This window comes from Lepisosteus platostomus, chromosome 16 (assembly GCF_059453375.1).
Source record: "Lepisosteus platostomus isolate fLepPlt1 chromosome 16, fLepPlt1.hap1, whole genome shotgun sequence".
NCBI lineage: Eukaryota > Metazoa > Chordata > Actinopteri > Semionotiformes > Lepisosteidae > Lepisosteus > Lepisosteus platostomus.
The window spans coordinates 25180231-25200858 of NC_142626.1; the positions used below are offsets into that span (position 1 = coordinate 25180231).

At 48.9% G+C, this 20628-nt stretch overlaps 2 protein-coding genes across 26 annotated transcripts in view; one reads left to right on the plus strand and one right to left on the minus strand.

Annotated features, from left to right (window-relative positions):
* Positions 1 to 20628, minus strand: part of LOC148647083 (NACHT, LRR and PYD domains-containing protein 3-like) — a 1669284-nt gene that overhangs the window by 985492 nt on the left and 663164 nt on the right. The window lies entirely within an intron of this gene.
* LOC148647096 (latent-transforming growth factor beta-binding protein 3-like) overlaps positions 1 to 20628 on the plus strand; it is a 48908-nt gene that overhangs the window by 5353 nt on the left and 22927 nt on the right. For 5 of the 9 annotated variants that reach the window (XM_088609345.1, XM_088609340.1, XM_088609347.1 and 2 more), the window contains exons 2-11: positions 583 to 708; positions 1877 to 2008; positions 4212 to 4340; positions 5717 to 5836; positions 6564 to 6608; positions 10727 to 10849; positions 10956 to 11078; positions 15287 to 15406; positions 17562 to 17690; positions 20076 to 20246. In XM_088609345.1, the coding sequence (XP_088465471.1) occupies positions 583 to 708; positions 1877 to 2008; positions 4212 to 4340; positions 5717 to 5836; positions 6564 to 6608; positions 10727 to 10849; positions 10956 to 11078; positions 15287 to 15406; positions 17562 to 17690; positions 20076 to 20246 (1218 nt within the window). The remainder of the gene's footprint in view (positions 1 to 582; positions 709 to 1876; positions 2009 to 4211; positions 4341 to 5716; positions 5837 to 6563; positions 6609 to 10726; positions 10850 to 10955; positions 11079 to 15286; positions 15407 to 17561; positions 17691 to 20075; positions 20247 to 20628) is intronic. The other 4 variants (XM_088609342.1, XM_088609341.1, XM_088609343.1 and 1 more) reach the window with 3 other exon arrangements.

Sequence of the window (20628 nt, forward strand, 5' to 3'; positions counted from 1 at the left end):
GTTACTCGGCCCCACCAGTCCCTGATTGGATGATCAAGGTGAGATATGAGTCACTTACTCCTGACACTTAGGAATGCAGTCCAGATGTCCATCTGGCACTCCCTAGACAGATAGGCGCCAATGGATGACCATTGATCATGATAGCCAGGCTTAGCTAAGTGCATCCCCATTTGGGAGCTGTCCCTTATCAAAGGAAACCTTAAATCAGCCTGCATGAATAGTTTCTCTGTGGCTGCACCAGAGATGAAGAGAGAGATGGGGCCTCATTTGGGAAAGCACAGCAACACTTAATTCTGTCTTATTAACAAGCATTGCCGCTACAGCAGGATCCAGGATACCTGCTCCAACAACATGGCTAGGCAGCTTGTTCCACACTCCCACCACCCTTTGTGTAAAGAAAGTCTTTCCTAACTGCAGCCAGACTATCTGCTTCAACAACATGGCAGCTTGTTTCATTTAAATGCACTTCTCCATAGTTTCCGCTTGTGCCCTCTGGTTTTATTTTTGCCTGAAAGCTTGTGATCATCAGCTGCTCCGTCACTAATTGTGGGTTCCCCCCCTTCCATGTTTTCCCCTGTCCAGAGACGGACAAATGCAGGCTGAACAGGAACATCTGTGGCCACGGAGAATGTATCAACTCTGCCAACGGCTTCGCCTGCCTCTGCAACACTGGGTACAAGGCTCACGCCCAGAGGAAGTACTGTGTGGGTGAGGAGCCCGTGCCCCGCCGCTCACAAGCTGCTCACAAGCTGGCTCTCAGAGAGTCCTGGGCAACGTTCCCTCTTAGCCGTGCGCGTGTGCCCGTGCGCACACAGGTCATGAAATCAGTGCACATAGGAAATTGAATTGCGCACCAAAAATTGTGTGCATTATTTTTGCTACTTGATAGTCAATATCAATGCTCTTGTAGTCTCGTACCTCCCTGCTCCTGCCCGCTCTGACACTCGGTCTCTATGACTGGGTTCATGGAATAGCTGTCCCGGATCTTTTGGATCTCTATGCTTCTATGAGGATGGCTATATTAACAAAAAAATAATTTCAGGTTTACAATTTGACATACGCTCAATTTAGTGCGCACAAGGTTTTTGTCACTGGGAAAGAAATTTGCACAACTTTCACAAATTTCTGCGCACACAGGCCATTAGAAATTAGAGGGAGAGTTGTTCCCAGGTGGGTAGGTCTGGGAAGGCAGAGGTTGAGCTCAGAGAGGGACCTGGTGACAACGTAATGAACCCTGGGTCAGCACTGCTGCCTGGCGGTGCTGGGGACCCCGGTTCAATTCCAGACCTGGGGGTGCTGTCTGTTTGCATGGTCTCACCATGCTCGTGTCCTACGGTGCAAAGGCAGGCTGGGAGATTAATCGGCTTCTGGGGCAATCGGCCAGGTGTGTCTGTGGGCGCGCGCTGTGATGGACTGGCGTCCTGTCCAGGGAGTACCCCACCTTGCGCCTGTTGTATGCTGGGATAGGCTCCGGCTCCCCCACGAGCCTGTACTGGATAGAGTGGTTAGACAATGGATGGATGGACCAGGGTTCATTTAACTGCCAGAGCACAGTTAGCACTATGCTGGGCACTGGGCAGCCAGGGCCTCTGCTCTCTTTCAGCTGAATGGTGACGCCTGTTGTTTTTGTCCGCTGTTTGATGACTTCAGCAAAGTCCTTCAACAGGTGCTGCCCCTCCCGTTAGGCGTAGTGGAGCTTGTGACCACCTCCTGAAGAGTTATTATTATTAGGAGGCCATGATGGGTAAAGGCCAGGGGGAAATTTGGCCAGGACACCCAGTAAGAGGAAAGATCCCACTAGATGCCTGCCTGTTTGACTGCACCGGAGGGGGGGGGCACTAACTGTGGTGAAATGAGGAGGCCTTCTCGGTTTCAGACGACAACAAGTGCGAGGCGGAGCCCTGCGGCAGTGGGCGGGGCCAGTGCATCAACACGGGCGGGTCCTACACCTGCCGCTGTAACCATGGCTACAAGCTGCAGATTCACCTTGGCAAGTGCACCTGTGCAGGTAAGGGGGGGGGGGTCCCTTAGGTACCACCTGGGGCCTTAGACACCAAGGAAAAACCAGCCCTCTCGAAGAAGGAAAACGTCACAAATACTCAACGAAAAACAAAACTTTTAAAGTACGTCTTAAAAGTATTCTGTGCCGGCAAGCCTATCAACCTCCAGTACAATTGAACTAATTTCCTAACCTAAGCTTTCCTTCACTCGGGGAAGGTTAAAAAAAAAACATGATAACCCTGGCTGGTTATCAAACTTTATCGGGGACAAATGAAGAGAAAAAAAAAGAAAAACCCCATCCCCAGACACCACAACACTCCTGTGGGGGTCAGAGGTCAGTTAAAACTTTTCTTACACTGACACCACGATAAAAACAAATCTGCACGACAACGTAAAACGGAAACTACTGCATGGCAGAACCAGCGCCGGATTTTCCCATGAGGCACCACAGGCACAGAGACTGGAGGCCTACAAAATCTTTAGGGCCCCACGAAGGAGGGACACACTAGTGACTCACGAGAAACAAGCTGGAACAGCATTCTCTAGGTGCTCCAGCTCAATAATCATACGTCTCTGTAGCAGCTGTACTACAAACTTTTTTTCCCCCCAATTCAAGGTCTTTAAATCTGCTTTTCTTGTTCAGTATTTACTCATTTCAAAACTTCATTCTTCAATTCCTCAACCTCTTTAAACACACAGTCCATGGACTATTTTTAAGACATTCAATTCCGACTGTATTATATCTACTCCGAGACGTTGGTCTGGAGCTCCTCTTGCGTACGTACGAGTGCATCTCCATTATTTTTTCCCCACATCACCTCCAGTTGTTTCGCTTTTCTCATTAGTTGCCATTGATTTTCTTGTAGTGCTATACATACACGATGGAGGTATCTTAGACTTCTCTTTCGACGACCCAGCGCTGTCTTTTCTCTTCCCAGTACTACTCATATCAAAATTCTTAAACTAAAAAAAAACAACCTTATTAGCTGTTCTTAAATTATTACCGAAGTCTAAACAACTACTGTTAGGTCCTTATATTTCTGTAGTCAACATTCATATAACATTTCAGGTGGGTAGCTGCGTCAGCATGCGTAGGCTGCAAAGGAACAAATAATAGGTTTATTCCCTGCTGAAAAAAAGAAGAAAGAGAACACCACGTTTCGGCCGTGGAGACTTCTTCAGGTGTGAGAGAGACAGGGCTGTAGGCAAAGGTAAAGTAGCGGGAGAACAAAGGCTTACCAGCGCGGTGACGTCACCACCCTTCCCTGTGGATAGCAGGGACCTCAGCCGCCAGCCTGAGAGAGATCTCCCTTTGGCTCAAGAGGCTGGGTCCCTGTTGAGTGACGCCAGAAGCCTGGGTTCAAGTCCCTGATTTTGGGGGGCTGACCTGAGGTGGCAGTGGTGAGGGTGCCTACCTGAACCCTATAGTGCTACATTATTATATTATATATTATAATTAGGAACAAGTAATAGGTTTATTCCATACTGAAAAGAGAAGAAAGATAACAACGTTTTGGCCGTGGAGCCATCTTCAGGTGTGAGAAAGACAGGGCAGTAGGCAAAGGTAACTTTCTCACACCTGAAGAAGGCTCCATGGCTGAAACGTTGTGCTCTCTTTCTAATTTTTTTTTCAGCCTGGAATCACTTGTTCCTTTGCAGCCTACGCATGCTGATGCAGCTACCCACCTATATTATAATTATAATAAATAATATCATAACGGAACATTCAGGTCATGGAAAAACTCACAATTCCTCCTCAGCCTCCCCCCTGAACGCCATCTTGAAACGCTCCGCTGTTCCAGAAACTAGAGGTATCGCAGCGACGGGCGCCCCATCCATCACGGGGGTTCGGCCATGAAGACTAATTTCAAGTGCGTCACGTCAGTCGACCTCTTTCCATCGGCGTTTCCCGCTCTTTTTGCACGTTTCGGAGTGAAAGTGCCCCCCTGGAAGGGGGGGGGGGGGTGTCTATACACCCCCACAATCAGGCACCTGTACAGAACTTTCTCGTTAACTCCCGATGAAATATGTCTCGCAGGCGCGTTTAATACGCAGCGAAGCCCCTCTACAAACGCAGAAACAACGGGCTGTTTTTTTTTTCCTCTCACGGACGCGCTGCCGAAATCGGTAGTTTGTTTTTTATGAGAGGGGGTCCAGTCGTTGGACAGCGGACGGCTCTGAGTCTCCTCTCTGTCCCGTCCCCCCCCCAGACGTGAACGAGTGCGTCAAGCACAACCCCTGCGGGGAGAGCGGGCGCTGCGTCAACCTGCCCGGCGGCTACAGGTCCGAGTGCTACGAGGGCTACAAGAGCAAGTCCCACCGGCACCCCGTCTGCGAGGGTAAGCGAGCCCCCCCCTCCACTTCCCCCCGCCGCTCCGCCATCTTGAACAATAACAACACGCTTCCCTTCCTCTCTCCTCGCCGTCTCATTCTCAGTTTGGCTCGCATTTCTGCTTTATTTCTCTTAAGCATTCTCATTAATCTCTTCCTTTTTTCAAAATTTTTCTTTTGATCTAACTTTCCGTTTTTCCACCACCCAGTCTGTGGACGGCGCTGTACTTGAATTTCATTCTAAATTGAAGACCTCGGTGGGGGGGTGACGTTTCATCTGCATGTGCAAAATATTGTAAAAACATCATTCCCCCCCCCCACCTTAGCAGTATCGCCAGACTACGTCCTGTGTTGTCTTCGACTGTTGCTGAAAAGCTGGTCAACACGTTGGACTCATCTTGAATTGAGTACTGGAATGCTCTGCTCACTGGGGTTTCTAAATCCACACTGGGCAAACTCCAGTCTGCCACGAGTTCGGCAGCCAGAATCCTGACCAGGTCCGTGGGCCAGTGATCACATCACTCCCGTCCTGGAGTCCCCCCACTGGCTTCCTGTCGGGTTTCGTGTCGACTACAAAATCCTCCTGCTCGCCTGTAGGGCTCTGCATGGCCTGGCACCTCCGTACCTGTCTGAGTTACTGTCTTCCTCCTCCTCAACCTCACAGCCTCTGTTCCTCAGACTCTGGTCTCCTATCTGTCCCCCAAGCCTATCTACACTCTGGGGGCGACAGGGTCTTCTCCTGCTGCACCCCAAAGCTCTGGAGTTCTGTCCCCAAGGATATCAGAGAGCCATCTTCTCTAAACTCCCTCAAATCCAGACTGGCTCTGTGTCTGTCCCTCTGCTTTCCGACTGTATTCCAAAACCTCACTGTAATTGTCTAATCCTGCAGTCTCCTCTCACTGTGTCCTTACTGTAAAGTACCTTTCAGAAGCCACTTTTAAAGTTTTATTACCAGTATAAGCGCGAGATCAGGGTCTTCTCCTGCTGCGCCCCAGAGCTGTGGAGTTCTGTCCCCAAGAGTAGCAGAGAGTCACCTCCCCTGAGCGCTTTCGAATCCAGACTCCAAACCTCCTCCTTCTCCAGAAGGGTTTTAATTTAACTGGCTCTGTGTCTGTCCCTCTGCTTTCCTGCTGTATTCCAAAACCTCATTGTAATGGTCTAATCCTGCAGTCTCCTCTCACTGTGTCCTTACTGTAAAGTAACTTTAAGAAGCTACTTTTAACGTTTATTACCAGTATAAGCACGAGATCGGGGGCGCCCTGCTCCGCCGCGACCTGGCGAATTCCAAAGACGGGGTTCAGGAAAGCTCGAAGAGGTGGCAGCGGTGTGTCCCCCCCCCCCCGCCCCAGTTTTAACGAAGATGCTCCCTCTGCTGTGGTTCCAGATATCGACGAGTGTCTGGACCCCCACACCTGCCCCAACGAGCAGTGCGAGAACACGCCTGGTTCCTACGAGTGTGTACCCTGCCCCCCCGGGCACCGCGCCAAGGACGGCATCTGTTACGGTGAGCCCCCCCCATCCCGACTGTCCGAGGCCCGGACCCCCAAAATCGTCTCTTTTTTTTTGTCTAGTCCTCCTGTTTCTCGGCAGCCTGGTGTGAGAGCAGAGCCGACAGATGAAGAGCTGCTCTGCATCGTTAAAGGCCAAGTCAGATCGCGTTTTGCGGTACAGGGCTGAGCAGTCGCTAAGAACGGGCACTGGCCCAGTCGGATATAGGAATACGGGATGGCAGGCTGTAACTACCAGCTGGTGATGCTCATCTCTGGTTTACTGATACCCGGATCGCAGAAGCCTCACTGCCCACATCGCAGAACTCCTCTGGCGCAGCCAACGGCAGCAATCCAGATGATTCCCTCTGCTCCTTTAGCTGGAATCCAGCCGTTTTCGTCTTTTCCCCAATCCTGATCTAGGAAGCCCTAGCACTCACACCTGCCGGGTTTTCATTTCAGCCCGGCCCTCAGCCCCGAAGTGACTTAATCAGGGGGATCCATTTGAACCCCTTTCCGCCCTGTCATGCGTCGCAGGTCCGGCTTTTATCCACTGCCTTTCAAAAGCCAAGTCACTTCTTATGTAGAAAACCTGCAGAGACACCCGTCAACCCAGCTGTTACTTCCATTAAGGCCCCATTAGGCCCGGCTGGAATGGAAACCAGCAGGTGGGTGGGCATTCCTCTCTTGCTGCTGTAGTGACGGCACTTCTGGACACGCACTGACGTATGCATCTGTTTGCAGCTGCCCACAGTGTCACGAGCCGGAGCGTTACCCAGCGGAGTCCAGGCACGTACTCTCGGATCCAGCTCCCTGCCTGCCTCCCGCCCCCCCCCTTCCCCCCCGGTGCACACTGGTCATCCCATAGCAGCTTTTGAAGGAATTTGGGAATATTAGGAAGGTGGCACGGTGACACCTTTCCTGGGAAGAAACGGGTGCAAGGCAGGGTACACCCTGGGTGGGACACCAGTCCATCACAGGGCGCACACACACACACACACACACACCCCACCAGGGTCAGTTTTCCCAGAAGCCAGTTCACCTCCCAGCATGCCTTTGGACTGTGGGAGGAAACCCACGCGTTTTGAAAATGAAGTGACAGGGGGACGAAGGTACACAGTATTTGTCTGTGACCCAGTGATTCAGCTGCGTGGAAACTGTGTTTTTTTCTTCATTGATGACCAACGCAGCTCTCCAGGGTCCAAATCCCTAATGCGTGAAATTTTCCATCAAAAATATTAATAGCGCATTATTCATATCGATAGTTCCCCCTTTTTTTCAGGAACGGAAACACATGGCTTAATTAATGGAATCGCTCGTCTCCACAACAATTTCACAATTTTCCGTTCATCGCTTCATTTTTTTTTTTAAGTCAACCCAGTACTTGACGTAAATGCGTGAGGTTTTCAGACCAAGGCACAAGACTGTGAGATTCGCTCGCAGTGCAGAGAGAGCACAGACACAGACACAGACACAGACACAGACACAGACACAGACACAGACACACCAGAGCACGGTTTCCCAGAAGCCAAGGCATTTCCCAGCATGTCTCTGGAGTGCAGGAGGAAATCGGAGCCCCCTTAGGAGACATGGAACACGGGGAGAACATGCAAACTCCACACAGACAGCACCACAAGGCCAGAATTGAAGGGCTCCAGAGCTATGTATGAGGCAGCAATGCTGACCACTGTGCCGCAGTGCTGCGCAGATAAGGAGCTAATAAAGAAAAATGATCCAGTAAGTTATTCAGCCTGAAGAGGTGAGTGTGATTCATACAGTAGGTCATTGCTGGTGGCGGAAGACGAGGCAGTTGCTGAGCAATCCCACGATGCACGTATCGGGCGGGTTGAACTCGCTCGTGTGACGAATGGGGTGGCCAGTTTGCGTCGGGACCTGCTCGGTCGGGCCGGGTCTCCCTCTCTAAGCTGACACGCTGGGGGCAGCTGGGCTCCTGCGCTGGGGTCTGCATGCACACACTCCGCCTTCTGGGTTTCGGGTGGCCTTTTCTTGACCTCTCTCGGCTGGTTTCTCTTTTAGCTGGGGGGGGGGTTGGAGGTCTCGCTCCAGAAGCGGATGGATGTGCTCCGATACGGGCGACACTCCGCGCTCGCTGTCCGCAGTGTTGGGATACAGCAGGGTCTCCACAACCACGAAGGTCCGGTGCAGTGAACTGTTGCGAACAGCCAAATTCACCCCCCTGTACCGTAATTACACCATCGTGTACTGCAGTATATAGATTGATTGGCTCAAAGACATCAGAAACCCTCCCTTATCGGATAATTCAAGTACTAATGCGTTAGCTTTAAGTTAAGCACAATAAAACCGATCAACTGAGACGAACAAATGCAAACACAAACTGATAGTAATCAGCTAAAATAAAGAACATGAATCCCTCCTCTGCTGTGCAGCGAATGCCTGCAGTCTCTCTCTGCCTCTGTGATCAGCACGCCCCACTGTAATGAAGGATAAAACTGTCAGAGAGCCTGCAAAGTCGTCTCCGGCCTGTCATTCCCAGCACTGCTGACACAGAACCTGGAGCGTTGGCTCCGGTGTGTTACCCTGAGCAGGCTAAGCTGCGGGTGCTGGGGAGTGGGTAGCTGGGCAGGGGGCAGGGAGAGGCTCGCTCGCTCGCTCGATTTCGTCTCGCCATCCTGGTCCGGCACGGCGCTAATTGGGCCGCCGCACATGCCAACCTCGGGCTTGGTGTCGCCCCCCGCTCTGCTCGGCTTCGACCCGACTGGATTGCGAATCCGGGAAGGGTATATCTGCAGGAGGCCGGGCCCTGCCGTGCACCCACGGTGGCCGGCAAGGTGTGGTTGGGCCTCGAGGAGCGGTAAAACGGACTTTGATCCCCAGCGGGATCCAGGCGGGCCGGCAGTCCAACCCCCCACTCCTCACAACCTGGACTGAAGGGGATCCTGCGGGGGAACATCGGGCGGCAAGTGTTTCGAGTCCATTTCTGGTTGTTCCTGCTGCCGAAGCCCGAACCCGTTGAGGGGGTTCCTAATATTTTGACCAGTGAGTGCAATCCAGCGGGAGGGAGGAGGCAGGGTGCTGGATAACCTTCTCTCTCCAGGGGAATGCGGAGCAGCCTGCACGTGCAGTAACGTTGTTTCCTTCCTCTGTAGAATAGACGTGGCCTGTTTCGAGGGGATGCTGGGAGCTGTCTGAAACATGGCGTGGGACGCTGGGCTCTTCCGACGGTTTCGTCTTTCTCTTCATAAATTAAGGGTCTTTTCTTTTTCAGCCAGACACTGCCTCTGCACGTTTCCCTAGATAATAATCTCGGGGCTTTTTGACTCTAGTGTTTCTACCACAGTACATTTATTGCAAAGTCTGCCGGGCCAGGGCTGCTCTTATTTCCCAGTGCCGGGTGTGGAGACGCTGCTTTTCACAAAGGGTGGTGGGGGCGTGGAACAAGCTACCCAGCCATGCCGTTGAAGGCGGTGCCCCGGCTTCTTTCAAGACAGCTGGAGGAGATCCTGGGATTCATTAACCTAACGGGGCGAAAGTGCCAATCTCCTCACTTGGATTGTTTTTATGTTCTTATTAGTGGGATTAGTTATTAATTCAGCTGATGTTTCTGGGAGTAGGTTAAAAGGAGATGCCAAAAAACAGTTTGCACAACATAAACCAGCGTACTGAATAAACTGTCTATGCTGGTCATTTTCCTGCAGATTAACACTGTGCATCGCCACCATTTTTACAGACTATTCCTGATCACTGTTTGCTTAATCTCTGCCAGTTAAAGGAGCACCTTTGCACTGTTGATCGGAAAAGTGTCCCACTGAAGTCAATATACTAATAACGTATATATGTCAAAATACATGGACTTTTTGAAAATTTATAAAAGCCCAATGTAAGGTGCTTAATTTAGTAATTATCCTGTTCAGTTGGAAGGTGTATATCCTATTTTTCCTGATGATTTTAATCAGTCACAAATGGGCTGCTCTTTCAACAAGGACGATGGGCATGGATTGACAGTTTTCATTAGGAAAGGAGGGCCAGTTCCTCGGCCAGTTCCATTCCACCGCTCATCCTCACTGTCTTACAGGCACTTATCCAAGTAACCAGTCAGATCTCCTAATTTTTCACAATTTGACAATCGGAAGGAACATGTCTGCAGAGGGACACTTCAGAAGCACAGCAGTATTAAACACGTACCTATATCTATATGAAAAAACAACGTTTGAAAATATGTGTTCTACAGTATACTGCAGAAAAGTAGAAACACTAGCGTAAAATTTTAGACATTTTGATCTTAAATTTCAGACATGAAAACTGACATTAATGTTAAATGTCTTAGACATAATTTTACATAATTTTGTACATGCTAGTATGTATATTTGAAACATTTCCATATACATTTAAATCAAACTAATGTTAAGTAAATATTTTGGATGACAGGGTCTTCTCCTGCTGCGCTCCAGAGCTCTGGAGTTCTTTCCCCAAGGATATCGGAGAGCCACCTTCTCTAAACTCCCTCAAATCCAGACTCACAGCTTCTTCTCCTTCAGAAGGGTTTGATTTAACGGGTTCTGTGTCTGTCCCTCTGCTTTCCTGCTGTATTCCAAACCTTTCTTTGAATTGTCTAATCCTGCTCTCTCCTCCAGCTGTGTGCTTTTCTTCCCCTTACTGTCAAGTGCTTTAAGAAGCCTCTTTTAAAGATAAAAGAGATAAATATGCTAAAAATATTTGTATTATTATATATTTAACTATATTTTTAGAAAATATAGTTATGTTTCCAGGTGGTTCTGCGTTTGATGTGGTGGATTGGCAGGTGGCTTGGACTCGGATCTCTTGACATTTTGGCTCGTTGTCATTTCTCTTCGGGGTGGGTGAAGGGAATCATGGGGGGGGCGGGGGGAAGCAGGCGGGTTAACCCTCGCCTTGCTGGAATCTTGCAGACATCAACGAGTGCCAGACCCCCGGCGTGTGCCCCAACGGCCACTGCGAGAACCTGGTGGGCACCTACCGCTGCCTGTGCCACGAGGGCTTCGTCCCCGAGTCCGACAGCAAGGGCTGCCGAGGTGAGATCCGCCCACTCCCCCCCCCCCTTCGCCGTGGTGATGGTCTGTGCCAGCCCGTGACTCCCATCCCCACCCCCACCACCACCACTGTGCTCCCTGTCAACAGACATCAATGAGTGCGAGGATGCCCGGCTCTGTGCCAACGGGCACTGCATCAACACCGAAGGCTCCTTCCACTGCCAGTGTTACCCCGGGTACCAGCCCACGCAGGAGGGCAGCCACTGCGAAGGTAGGCCTCCCTCTGCCCTGTCCCATTCTCACCCCGTTTCAGCAAAGCTCTGCCTAAATAACCTGGGGGAAAGAAAGCACGAGTCCCGACAATAGACACCCTCATCCCCAGCTTTACGAGCGCAGTTAGAGCCCAAATTTCTTTTTCAGAAGCAAAACACCCGTGAAAGCGACACCCATTACAATACCCATTCAATGGAGGTAAAAGTCTTCGCTTCATTCCAAGCGATCATAACCGGACATCAGCCCATTGCATTTAGGTACTTTTCCAGTTTGCTTGGGTAGTTTGGCACCAAAACTGCTAATTGTGGGTTATAGCATGTAGAATTCACCAACACTGTTTTTTTCGTTTAAATGCATTATCAATGGAGAGGTCATATGGAGAAGTTATAGCACACATAGAACAGTAGAACAACATTCCTGAACAACATTTTGTACTGAACCGAAATGGTGTATTATGTTAGTTAACACGACTTGTGCAGTCTTTGACCGTAAACCCATAAAAGTCAGACATCTCTGGAGATTTCGATACCATCGTGTGCATGCATCATCAGATTAAAACTAGGAATGCATTGGGGGTATTCAACGTATGCATGCATCATCAGATTAAAACATTTCACTGTCCGAAATTGTTCAAGTTTGTCTATCAATATTATTGTTGCACTCAGAATATTATCCCGCACTTTAACTAGTGTTACACCCTTACCATGTCTGTGAAGACAGTTAGGACAACAGCCAGGAACAAGGTAGAATTATAAAGGAAGAATGAGCCACACACTCAGAGCTTGTATTGGTCGGGGATGTTCACTTGTAGAATAAAAATATTCTACAAGTGAGTATGCCTCCTTCCTTTGTTTTAGAACTTGGTTGATTAACGAGCTGTGGCACCAGCCCTGAGCTTCCCGACACAATCTCTGTTTAATTCTCACCTAGAGAACATCTGTATCTCATGATCAAATCATTTCAATAATAATAATTGCTCACACTTATATAGCGCTTGTCTGGACACTCCACTCAAAGCACTTTACAGGTAATGGGGATCCCCTCCCCCCACCACCAGTGTGCAGCCCCACCTGGATGATGCGACGGCAGCCATAGTGCACCAGAACGGTCCCCACACCCCAGCTCTCAGTGGGGAGGAGAGCAGAGTGATGGAGCCAGTTCAGAGAGGGGGGTTATTAGGAGGCCATGATGGGTAAAGGCCAGGGGGGAAATTTGGCCAGGACACCAGGGTTACACCCCTACTCTTCTCGAGAAACGCCCTGGGATTTTTAATGACCACAGAGAGTCAGGACCTCGGTTTTATGTCTCATCGGTGCCTTTTTAAAGTATAGTATCCCCATCACTATACTGAGGCACACAGGCCATGGGGTGAGTGCCCCCTACTGGCCCCACTAACTCCTCTTCCAGCAGCAGCCTGTCTCCCCTCCAGGTACTGACCACGCTCACACCTGCTGAGCTTCAGGGGGGGGCTGCCAGTGGGGAACTGCAGGGTGATATGGCTGCTGGCAAATTTCAAGTGCAGGTTTTGCACATCTGGCCTCTACCAGACAGTTGTACAAAGAAAGATGGGGGTGAGGAGGCAGACTGTCAAATCAAGAAGGTTTTCCAAGAAAAGGACAGATCTCCTCAATTTCACGGTGCCGTATTTTGCCCCGGGAAGCTGTAGCATTGACAGCATTAGAATTAATTTCCCTTACATAGCACCCAGTATCAACATGTCACTTTAATACTGTTTCCAAAATTATTTCTAGTTCTGATGTGACCAGTTAGCCATTTCGGTTCATTTATTTTGTGTTTTTTAAAGAAAAGAACTGGAGAATTTGTTTGTTTTTTTTTGGGGGGTGGGGGGTGGTTTGCAAGTCTTTGCCAGGAACGTCACTGTCAAAGCTGTGAGATCACTGGGGCATGTCCTTCAAAACTGACTCTTTATAATAATAATTATAATAATAATAATTGCTTACACTTATATAGCGCTTTTTCTGGACACTCCACTCAAAGAGCTTTACAGGTCATGGGGATCCCCTCCACCACCACCAGTGTGCAGCCCCACCTGGATGAGGCGCCAGTCCGCTCCCCACACACCAGCTCTCAGTGGGGAGGAGAGCAGAGTGATGGAGCCAGTTCAGAGAGGGGGGTTATTAGGAGGCCATGATGGGTAAAGGCCAGGGGGGAAATTTGGCCAGGACACTGGGGTAACACCCCTACTCTTTTCGAGAAACGCCCTGGGATTTTTAATGACCACAGAGAGTCAGGACCTCGGTTTTACGTCTCATCTGAAAGACGACGCCTGTTTACAGTATAGTATACAGTATACTCTTTGACACTACGCAACAGTATACAGTATATTAATAACGGGGTGCGATGAGCCCTCTTGACATGATATTTTAAGGGTGACGTCCCTCCCAGGGTTGCTCAAGATCTGCAGTGCATGTCGGCATTGTGGATGTGGCGCCAGTTTTGTGCCGGGAGGATTGGGCCCAGTTTGAATCCAACCCCATATGGTACCGGGTACTGTATACAGGCAAAAGCACCACCTGCAACTTTTCTATGGTCTGTTGGCTGTTTTTTATTTGATACTTTCTTAGTAATGTTATTTTATGTGGAATGAGTCATTGTTGCATGCCTGCGGCTTAAATTACCCCCTCCTGGAGATAAATAAAGTATTCGGAGTTGAATTGAAAATGTTTAGCCCCGTGAAAAAATTGGGCACAAATGAAATTTGCGTAGAATGACTGCACCGCTTCAACTAGAAAAATGCACTGCTTGGAGAAATTAAATTCCTCTGTTCCAGACCAATGGGATTTGGTCATCCGCAAGATGTTCCTTTGAGGCCAGGGATCATTAACATCACGCAAAACCACACAGTTAGAAATTACAAAAAAAAGCTAAAAGAGAAGTCAAGGAGCTTGAAAATGACTAAGAAGGAAAAAGATGGGAAATCAGACAGTTTAAAGTACTGGGAGTTGAGCAGCTTTCTGGTAGAGAAGGATGTTAAGATCCTTTAAAGGTCTCAGTGGAAAACTTCTTGTCTGGCTGTTCCAGTGAGGGACCCAGAGCAGGTAGTTTGGGGACCTGCAGCAGATTAAACTGACCTGATCCTAAAGACGGGAGTGAAGTCTGAAAAAGCAGAAAGTCAGTGAGGTAGATGGGACCCTTTTTCCTTTCACAGCCTTGAAATGCCAGCAGCCATATCACCCTGCAGCTCACCGCTGGCAGCCCCACTGGAGCTCAGCAGGTGTGAGCCTGGCCAGTACCTGGAGGAGAGACTCCTGGGAGAGCTGGGGCTGCTGCTGGAAGAGGTGTTAGTGGGGCCAGCAGGGGGCGCTCACCCTGCCGTCTCTGTGGGTCGTAATGCCCCAGTATAGTGACGAGGGACACTAGACTGTAAACAGGCGCCGTCCTTCAGATGAGATATCAAACCGAGGTCCTGACTCTCTGTGGTCATTAAAAATCCCAGGGTGTTTCTCGAAAAGAGTAGGGGTGTAACCCTGGCATCCTGACCAAATTTCCCATTGGCCCTTACCAATCATGGCCTCCTAATAACCCCCATCTATGAATTGGCTACATTACTCTGCTCTCCTCCCCACTGATAGCTGATGTGTGGTGAGCGTTCTGGCGCACAATGGCTGCAGTCGCATCATCCAGGTGGATGCTGCACATTGGTGGTGGTGGAGGGGATCCCCATGACCTGTAAAGCGCTTTGAGTGGAGTGTCCAGAAAAGCGCTATATAAGTGTAAGCAATTATTATTATTATTACCTACCGTCCGGTATTGAAGCATTCAGTCAAAGATTAACAGATTACAGAACAGCTTCTACCTCCAATAAGACTGCTAAATAGCCGAGCTGCAGTCACTTTCAGCAAATCACCTGTAATGGCTACATTGACACACAGTTTTCACTGTATTCGGCCTGCTGCACTACTTAGACATAATGTATTGCATACACCCTGGGCGCATCGCAGCTCTATGTATATTGAGCTCTGTCTTGAGTTTATTTTATTCCATTTCTATTGCATTATTATCTATTATTATGTAACCTTTCATTTTCTGATTTATACCACTCCCTTTGAGCATGCCGAAAAGACATTTCATTGCCGACAACTACTGCTACATACTGTATTGTTTGTGCATTTGATAAATCAACTTTGATTGATTGATTGATTGACAGGTTTGGCTTCTCCCCCCCCCTCCCCCCTCCCCATGCAGACATCAACGAGTGTGAGAGACCCTCGAACTGTCAGAGGGGCCGCTGCATCAACACCATGGGCTCCTACCGGTGCGAGTGCCCCAAGGGCTTCCAGCTGGTCAGTGGGCGTCTCTGCCAAGGTAGGCTGGTGCTTGCCATTGGTCAGGAGATATAATCACCAGTGACACTAGTGGGCACAGGTGCCCCGTCTCCCCGAGCTTAGTGTCCGACACGGTGATTGTAGTGCAGCAGAGAAAGCATGTCCCAGTCCAAATGTTCATTTCAAGCCAGCAGCCATATCGCTCTGCAACTCACAACTGGCACCCCATTGAAGCTCAGCAGGTGGGAGCCTGGTCAGTGCCTGGATGAAGAGACCTCCTGGTTAAAACTAAGGTTGCTGCTGGAAGAGGTGTTAGTGGGGCCAGCAGGGGATGCTCACCCTGCGGTCTGTGTGGGTCCTAATGTCCCAGCATAGTGACGGGGACACTAGACTGTAAACAGGCGCCGTCCTTCGGATGAGACGTAAAACCGAGGTCCTGACTCTCTGTGGTCATTAAAAATCCCAGGGTGTTTCTTGAGAAGAGTAGGGGTGTTACCCCGGCGTCCTGGCCAAATTTCCCCCCTGGCTTTTACCCATCATGGCCTCCTAATAATCCCCCTCTCTGAACTGGCTCCATCACTCTGCTCTCCTCCCCACTGAGAGCTGGGGTGTGGGGAGCGGACTGGCGCCTCATCCAGGTGGGGCTGCACACTGCTGGGGGTGGAGGGGATCCCCATGACCTGGAAAGAGCTCTGAGGAGAGTGTCCAGAAAAGTGCTATATAAGTGTAAGCAATTATTATTATTATTTCCTGTGAAAGCCCGCCATTTTCCAGCACAAACAAAACTTCCCTTCCTGCTCTTGTTTTCTGGAACCTCATCGTCCATCAGAAGGTATCGTAATGGGTTAGGGGGTGTGAGTAATTTCATGTAGGGCGTCACGTGGTAGTGATTCTAAAAACAAAAGAGAGAAACAGATTAAAATGGGGCTGCTGGCTAAGGTTTGCCTGTCAAGCAAATCCTTAAAAAGTTAAGAACTGCACATTCCCTCTGGTCAGGAATGAAGAAACGGGAAGGCTTATCGGCACATGATTTCTTTTGTCTCTGGCAGGGCGAAGAAACCAGGCAGCAAATGTAAAAAAAACAAACTAATATTTGCTTGTGATAATTTACAGACCCCAAAGCACAACATCTACATCTATTTTGTTTAGATATTAATAAAAGTGTGAGTTATCGGATACTGTATATAGGAAAATAGGGGATGTCGTTCTTTATAAAGTAAAGATCCTGTTCAATACTAAATTTCTTCCTCAAATGGACGCTAAATGAGTGGGGAACCTCTTCCCGACTCCAAACTTGACATCACTAAACAAGCGAGAGACGAAAGCTACACACATATAATCATCCACTATTTCCCTTTATTGATCCCTCATCAATTTCCCTTCGGGATCAATAAAGTCCTATCTATCTATAAGAAATCGGTATTTACACATTGATAAGAGAGCAGTCCCTTACCTAAAGCCTAGAGTTTAGTGCTCAGATTAACTGGTGTTCCGTTCTTACGGTCTGTCAGTTGAGGTCTGCTCTCTTGTGGTCCTGATCCTTCTCCTGTTTTTCTTTCTTCTCTTTGTTAACTACTGTATCAGCATTGGTCCGGTCTCCTCTGTTGATCCCCTAAGAGCGCTGACTTTGGGATTGATACAAAATTAGTTTAGTCTTAATTGGGGGGGGAGAGTAATTGCTTGATTTGCTGGATTTTAAGCCAGGAAAAAAGAGGCCGTCTTTCTGGTAGCAAAATTTTGTCCAGTGACTGGAGGCCTCCTGAACTCCTGTCGCACTGTGCAGCTTTCTGAAATATCCTAAACCCTCCATAGCGTAGCAACTGCTTTTTGTCCAGGAACAGGTAAAGGTGTATGTGACACCCGAAGAAGACTCCACAGCCGAAACGTTGTCTCTTTTCTTTCCCTTTCAGCGTGGAATGAGTTTTTATTCAGCATAGTACAGATCTTTAACTGTGTTAATATATTCTGAAACAAGGTCCATGCGTATTCGGTTTCCAGTCCATGATCTGTACGGCTCTGTGGCCGAACAACGATGTTTAGAGACAAGAGGAGGCCACGTAGACTCTCTGCCTCCTTTGCTTGTAAGGTCTGGATCAGCTTTGAGGAAAACTGTTTTTTTTATATATATATTCTTGGTCATTGTAAAGGTGAAATCTTGGCAGCCTTGCCTTCATGTTATTTCTGTCCCCTCGTAGACATCGACGAGTGCGCCCACGACAGGAGTCTTTGCCAGCCGAACGGGCTGTGCCAGAATGTGGAGGGCAACTATATCTGCCTGTGCCATGAGGGCTTCATCAGCTCAGAGGACAAGCACAGCTGTGAAGGTAGATTACATCTGTGATCTGCGAAAAAAGACCTGCCACCTTCCCCGCTGTTTCTTCGGCTTTTGTTTCTTTATTTTGCAGCCAGGACTCAACCAGTAAATGTATTCACTCGGAACACACCATGAGTCCTTAGGCCCAGACAACGCTGAATCAAACCTGGGTCTTGAGTTGCCGTAGCTGGGATTCCCTGAGCAGTAGGCATTCTGCCAAAGGGGTAGGAGGAACGTTAGTCAGCCAGGGCCTTCATGGCGATTTGGTTAAACGTTGACCCGCCGAAACACATGACATCATCACTCGGTGCTACCCATCCCATAAGGCATGGCGGAATGGCCGGGTCATCAAAAAGCCGAATGTTGGCGAGAGGTGTAACCGACAGTTATCGGCTTTGTCGGGCATTCCTAATGTGACACAAAGGCGTGCAGTGATGAGCTGGGCTCATACAGGTGGGCCAACGTGTCAACTCTTGAGAATCAAAGAAGTGTCTCGGGGTGCATTCCTCACATGGAAATGAGAGGATTCAGTAGCACCTTAAGGGAGCTGATTTTTCTCATCATACAGGAGAACAAAACCAGACGGAGAGTGGCCACACCCAGGGAGATAGAACTGTGATATCTCGGGTTAGGCACAACAAGGGGCATTTACGGAGACTGTTCAAGTAAAGAGGAAAATTAAAACTGAAGGTTGCCGTTTCTAACTGCCAGATGACCGAAGTTCAAGTCTTGTCCTCTGGCCAAACAGGATCTGCCAGTGATTTAAAAATCTATTTAATCAAGATGTAACAGGGAAAGTGGAACAGCGAAGGTTGAGGACTTAACTCAGGCAGGAAGGGTAAGATATCAGGTTGGTCTGAAACTTAGTAAGTACCTCCCATATAAATATCTGAGAGAAGATGGGTTTAATGTGTTTGAATCCTCCACAAGGCTACATGACAGGAGGGTCTGTTATACGTAGATACTAACAGTCATGAATTGGAATTCCAAAGGAATGATAAAGACCTCCTCTTGATGTCCTTCAACAAACAGGCCACCATCAGCCTTCTAATCCGGTAGAGCGAAGCACTGAATTGAGGAGCTGTCTTCACTTCAAGCTAGCACTTACCCTGCAAGCAACAGGAGCTGCTTCCCTATGGATAAGGCTCACCCCCAGCGATGCTCTCCCTGTGGTGTAACCCGGTTTCTGGGGAGAATCCCAGTCGCAATGATGCTGTCCAGATCTAAACCACCCGAGGAATGCCTGCATCCTCTGATCTGCCTTTCATCAGCTGAGCCACACTCAGGTGTCCCTGCTTTTTAAAATCCCCTGATCCCAGCATCCAAGTACAGATTTCATTACACCTTTAAGAAAGCAGTAAGCTCAAAACCCTGGTCTGGTCCTTGTGAGAAGAAGTGTTTGCAGATTTTTTTTATCGCAGCTCTCTAAAATCACCTCTGTAACTGATCAGCATTTGAATCAATCCATGTCTTTAAACGTGATTAGCTGGGAATTCATCATGCATTGGATCTGTGTGTTTCAAAGCGATAAGCTGGGAAATCAAGTGTTGGATTTTCCACCCGCTAACAGGAAACATGAGCTGGCAGGTTGTTGGTGATGTTGTTTCCATACCACTGCTCACTAAGAGAGGAACCACATTCAGAGAACTGAGAAGACATGGGTGCTCTCTTGTGGCTTGGGGTGGAATAAACAGGCACCTTGCTACACCCCGCTAAAAGGATCCTCACCAGATCCAGTGCTAAAGACTCCCTGAAACAAATCTTCTGCTTCTGAAACCAAGACCTTTGCTTCGAGTGCACAGAATTGCAAGAGGAAACAAGGACTGCTCAGACCATGGGCAGCTGGAGAACATGCTTTTATACAAGGAGGTCACGAGTGAAGGCAAGCTAGCCAGCTTTGTAGTGGCCGCTGCTTATATGGGGGGAAAAGCAGCGGTTCGAGGATGCAGCACAGTGGATACGAGCAAGCAAACAGTCCAGAGTTGTGGTCTAACAAAGGAAGAATGAAATCCAAGTAGACTCGACAGCGAAGCACAAGTGGAAAGGTGAAATTGAGACAAAGGTAGGCTAGGAAGCCAATAGAGTAACACAAGGGAGGGAACACAAAGCTTGGGAACTCAGCTGTGGTTCAGGGCAAAATTCTATAACAGAGCCCAGAGCACTGCCAAGGTACTGGTTGCCAGGGTTACGTGATCTGACAGGAAGCCTGCTCCACCTGAGATGGGTTGGGTCGTAAATGGTGGACAGGTGGAACAGGCTTCCGGTCGGATCAGGTAACCCTTGTAACCAGTAGAAACTCCTCTGGATGCTGTGGCAATGCTAGCTGTGGGGCTCAGTGGTGATCCAGAGAGGGGGGGGGGGTGCCAGCATTACAAGCTCCTGTTTTCTTCTGCAGAGATCGAGACGGACGACGACGACAAGAAGGAGTGCTATCTGAACCTGGACGACACAGTATTCTGCGACAGTGTCCTGGCCGTCAACATCACCAAGCAGGAATGCTGCTGCACCGTCGGGGTGGGCTGGGGGGACAGGTGCGAGATCTACCCCTGTCCCGTCCACAATTCCGGTACGACCGTCTACTCCCCCCACCCTTAACTCAGCCCACTTCTGTGTGTGTGTCCAGTTTTGCAACAAGCCTTTAAAATGAATGGGGAAATATATTAAATTCAGTCTTATCAGTTCAAACGTCAGTGCAGCTTTATTTCCACCAATAATGTGCAAAAAAATAAGAGACTGATACTAAGGAATGAGGCCTAATTAAATTGGTTCTGAAGCTAGGCAGTATCAAAGCTTTCTAACTTTGCTAAATTAGATATAGTCGTGATTCTTTCTATTTAAACTTCTGTTCATCATTGAGCAGGATCAGTCACCCCAGTCACATAAAAAAGAATGGTATAGCAGGGTCTAGACATTCCCGAAGGTTTGGTGCAGAGAACCATCGCCGGTTG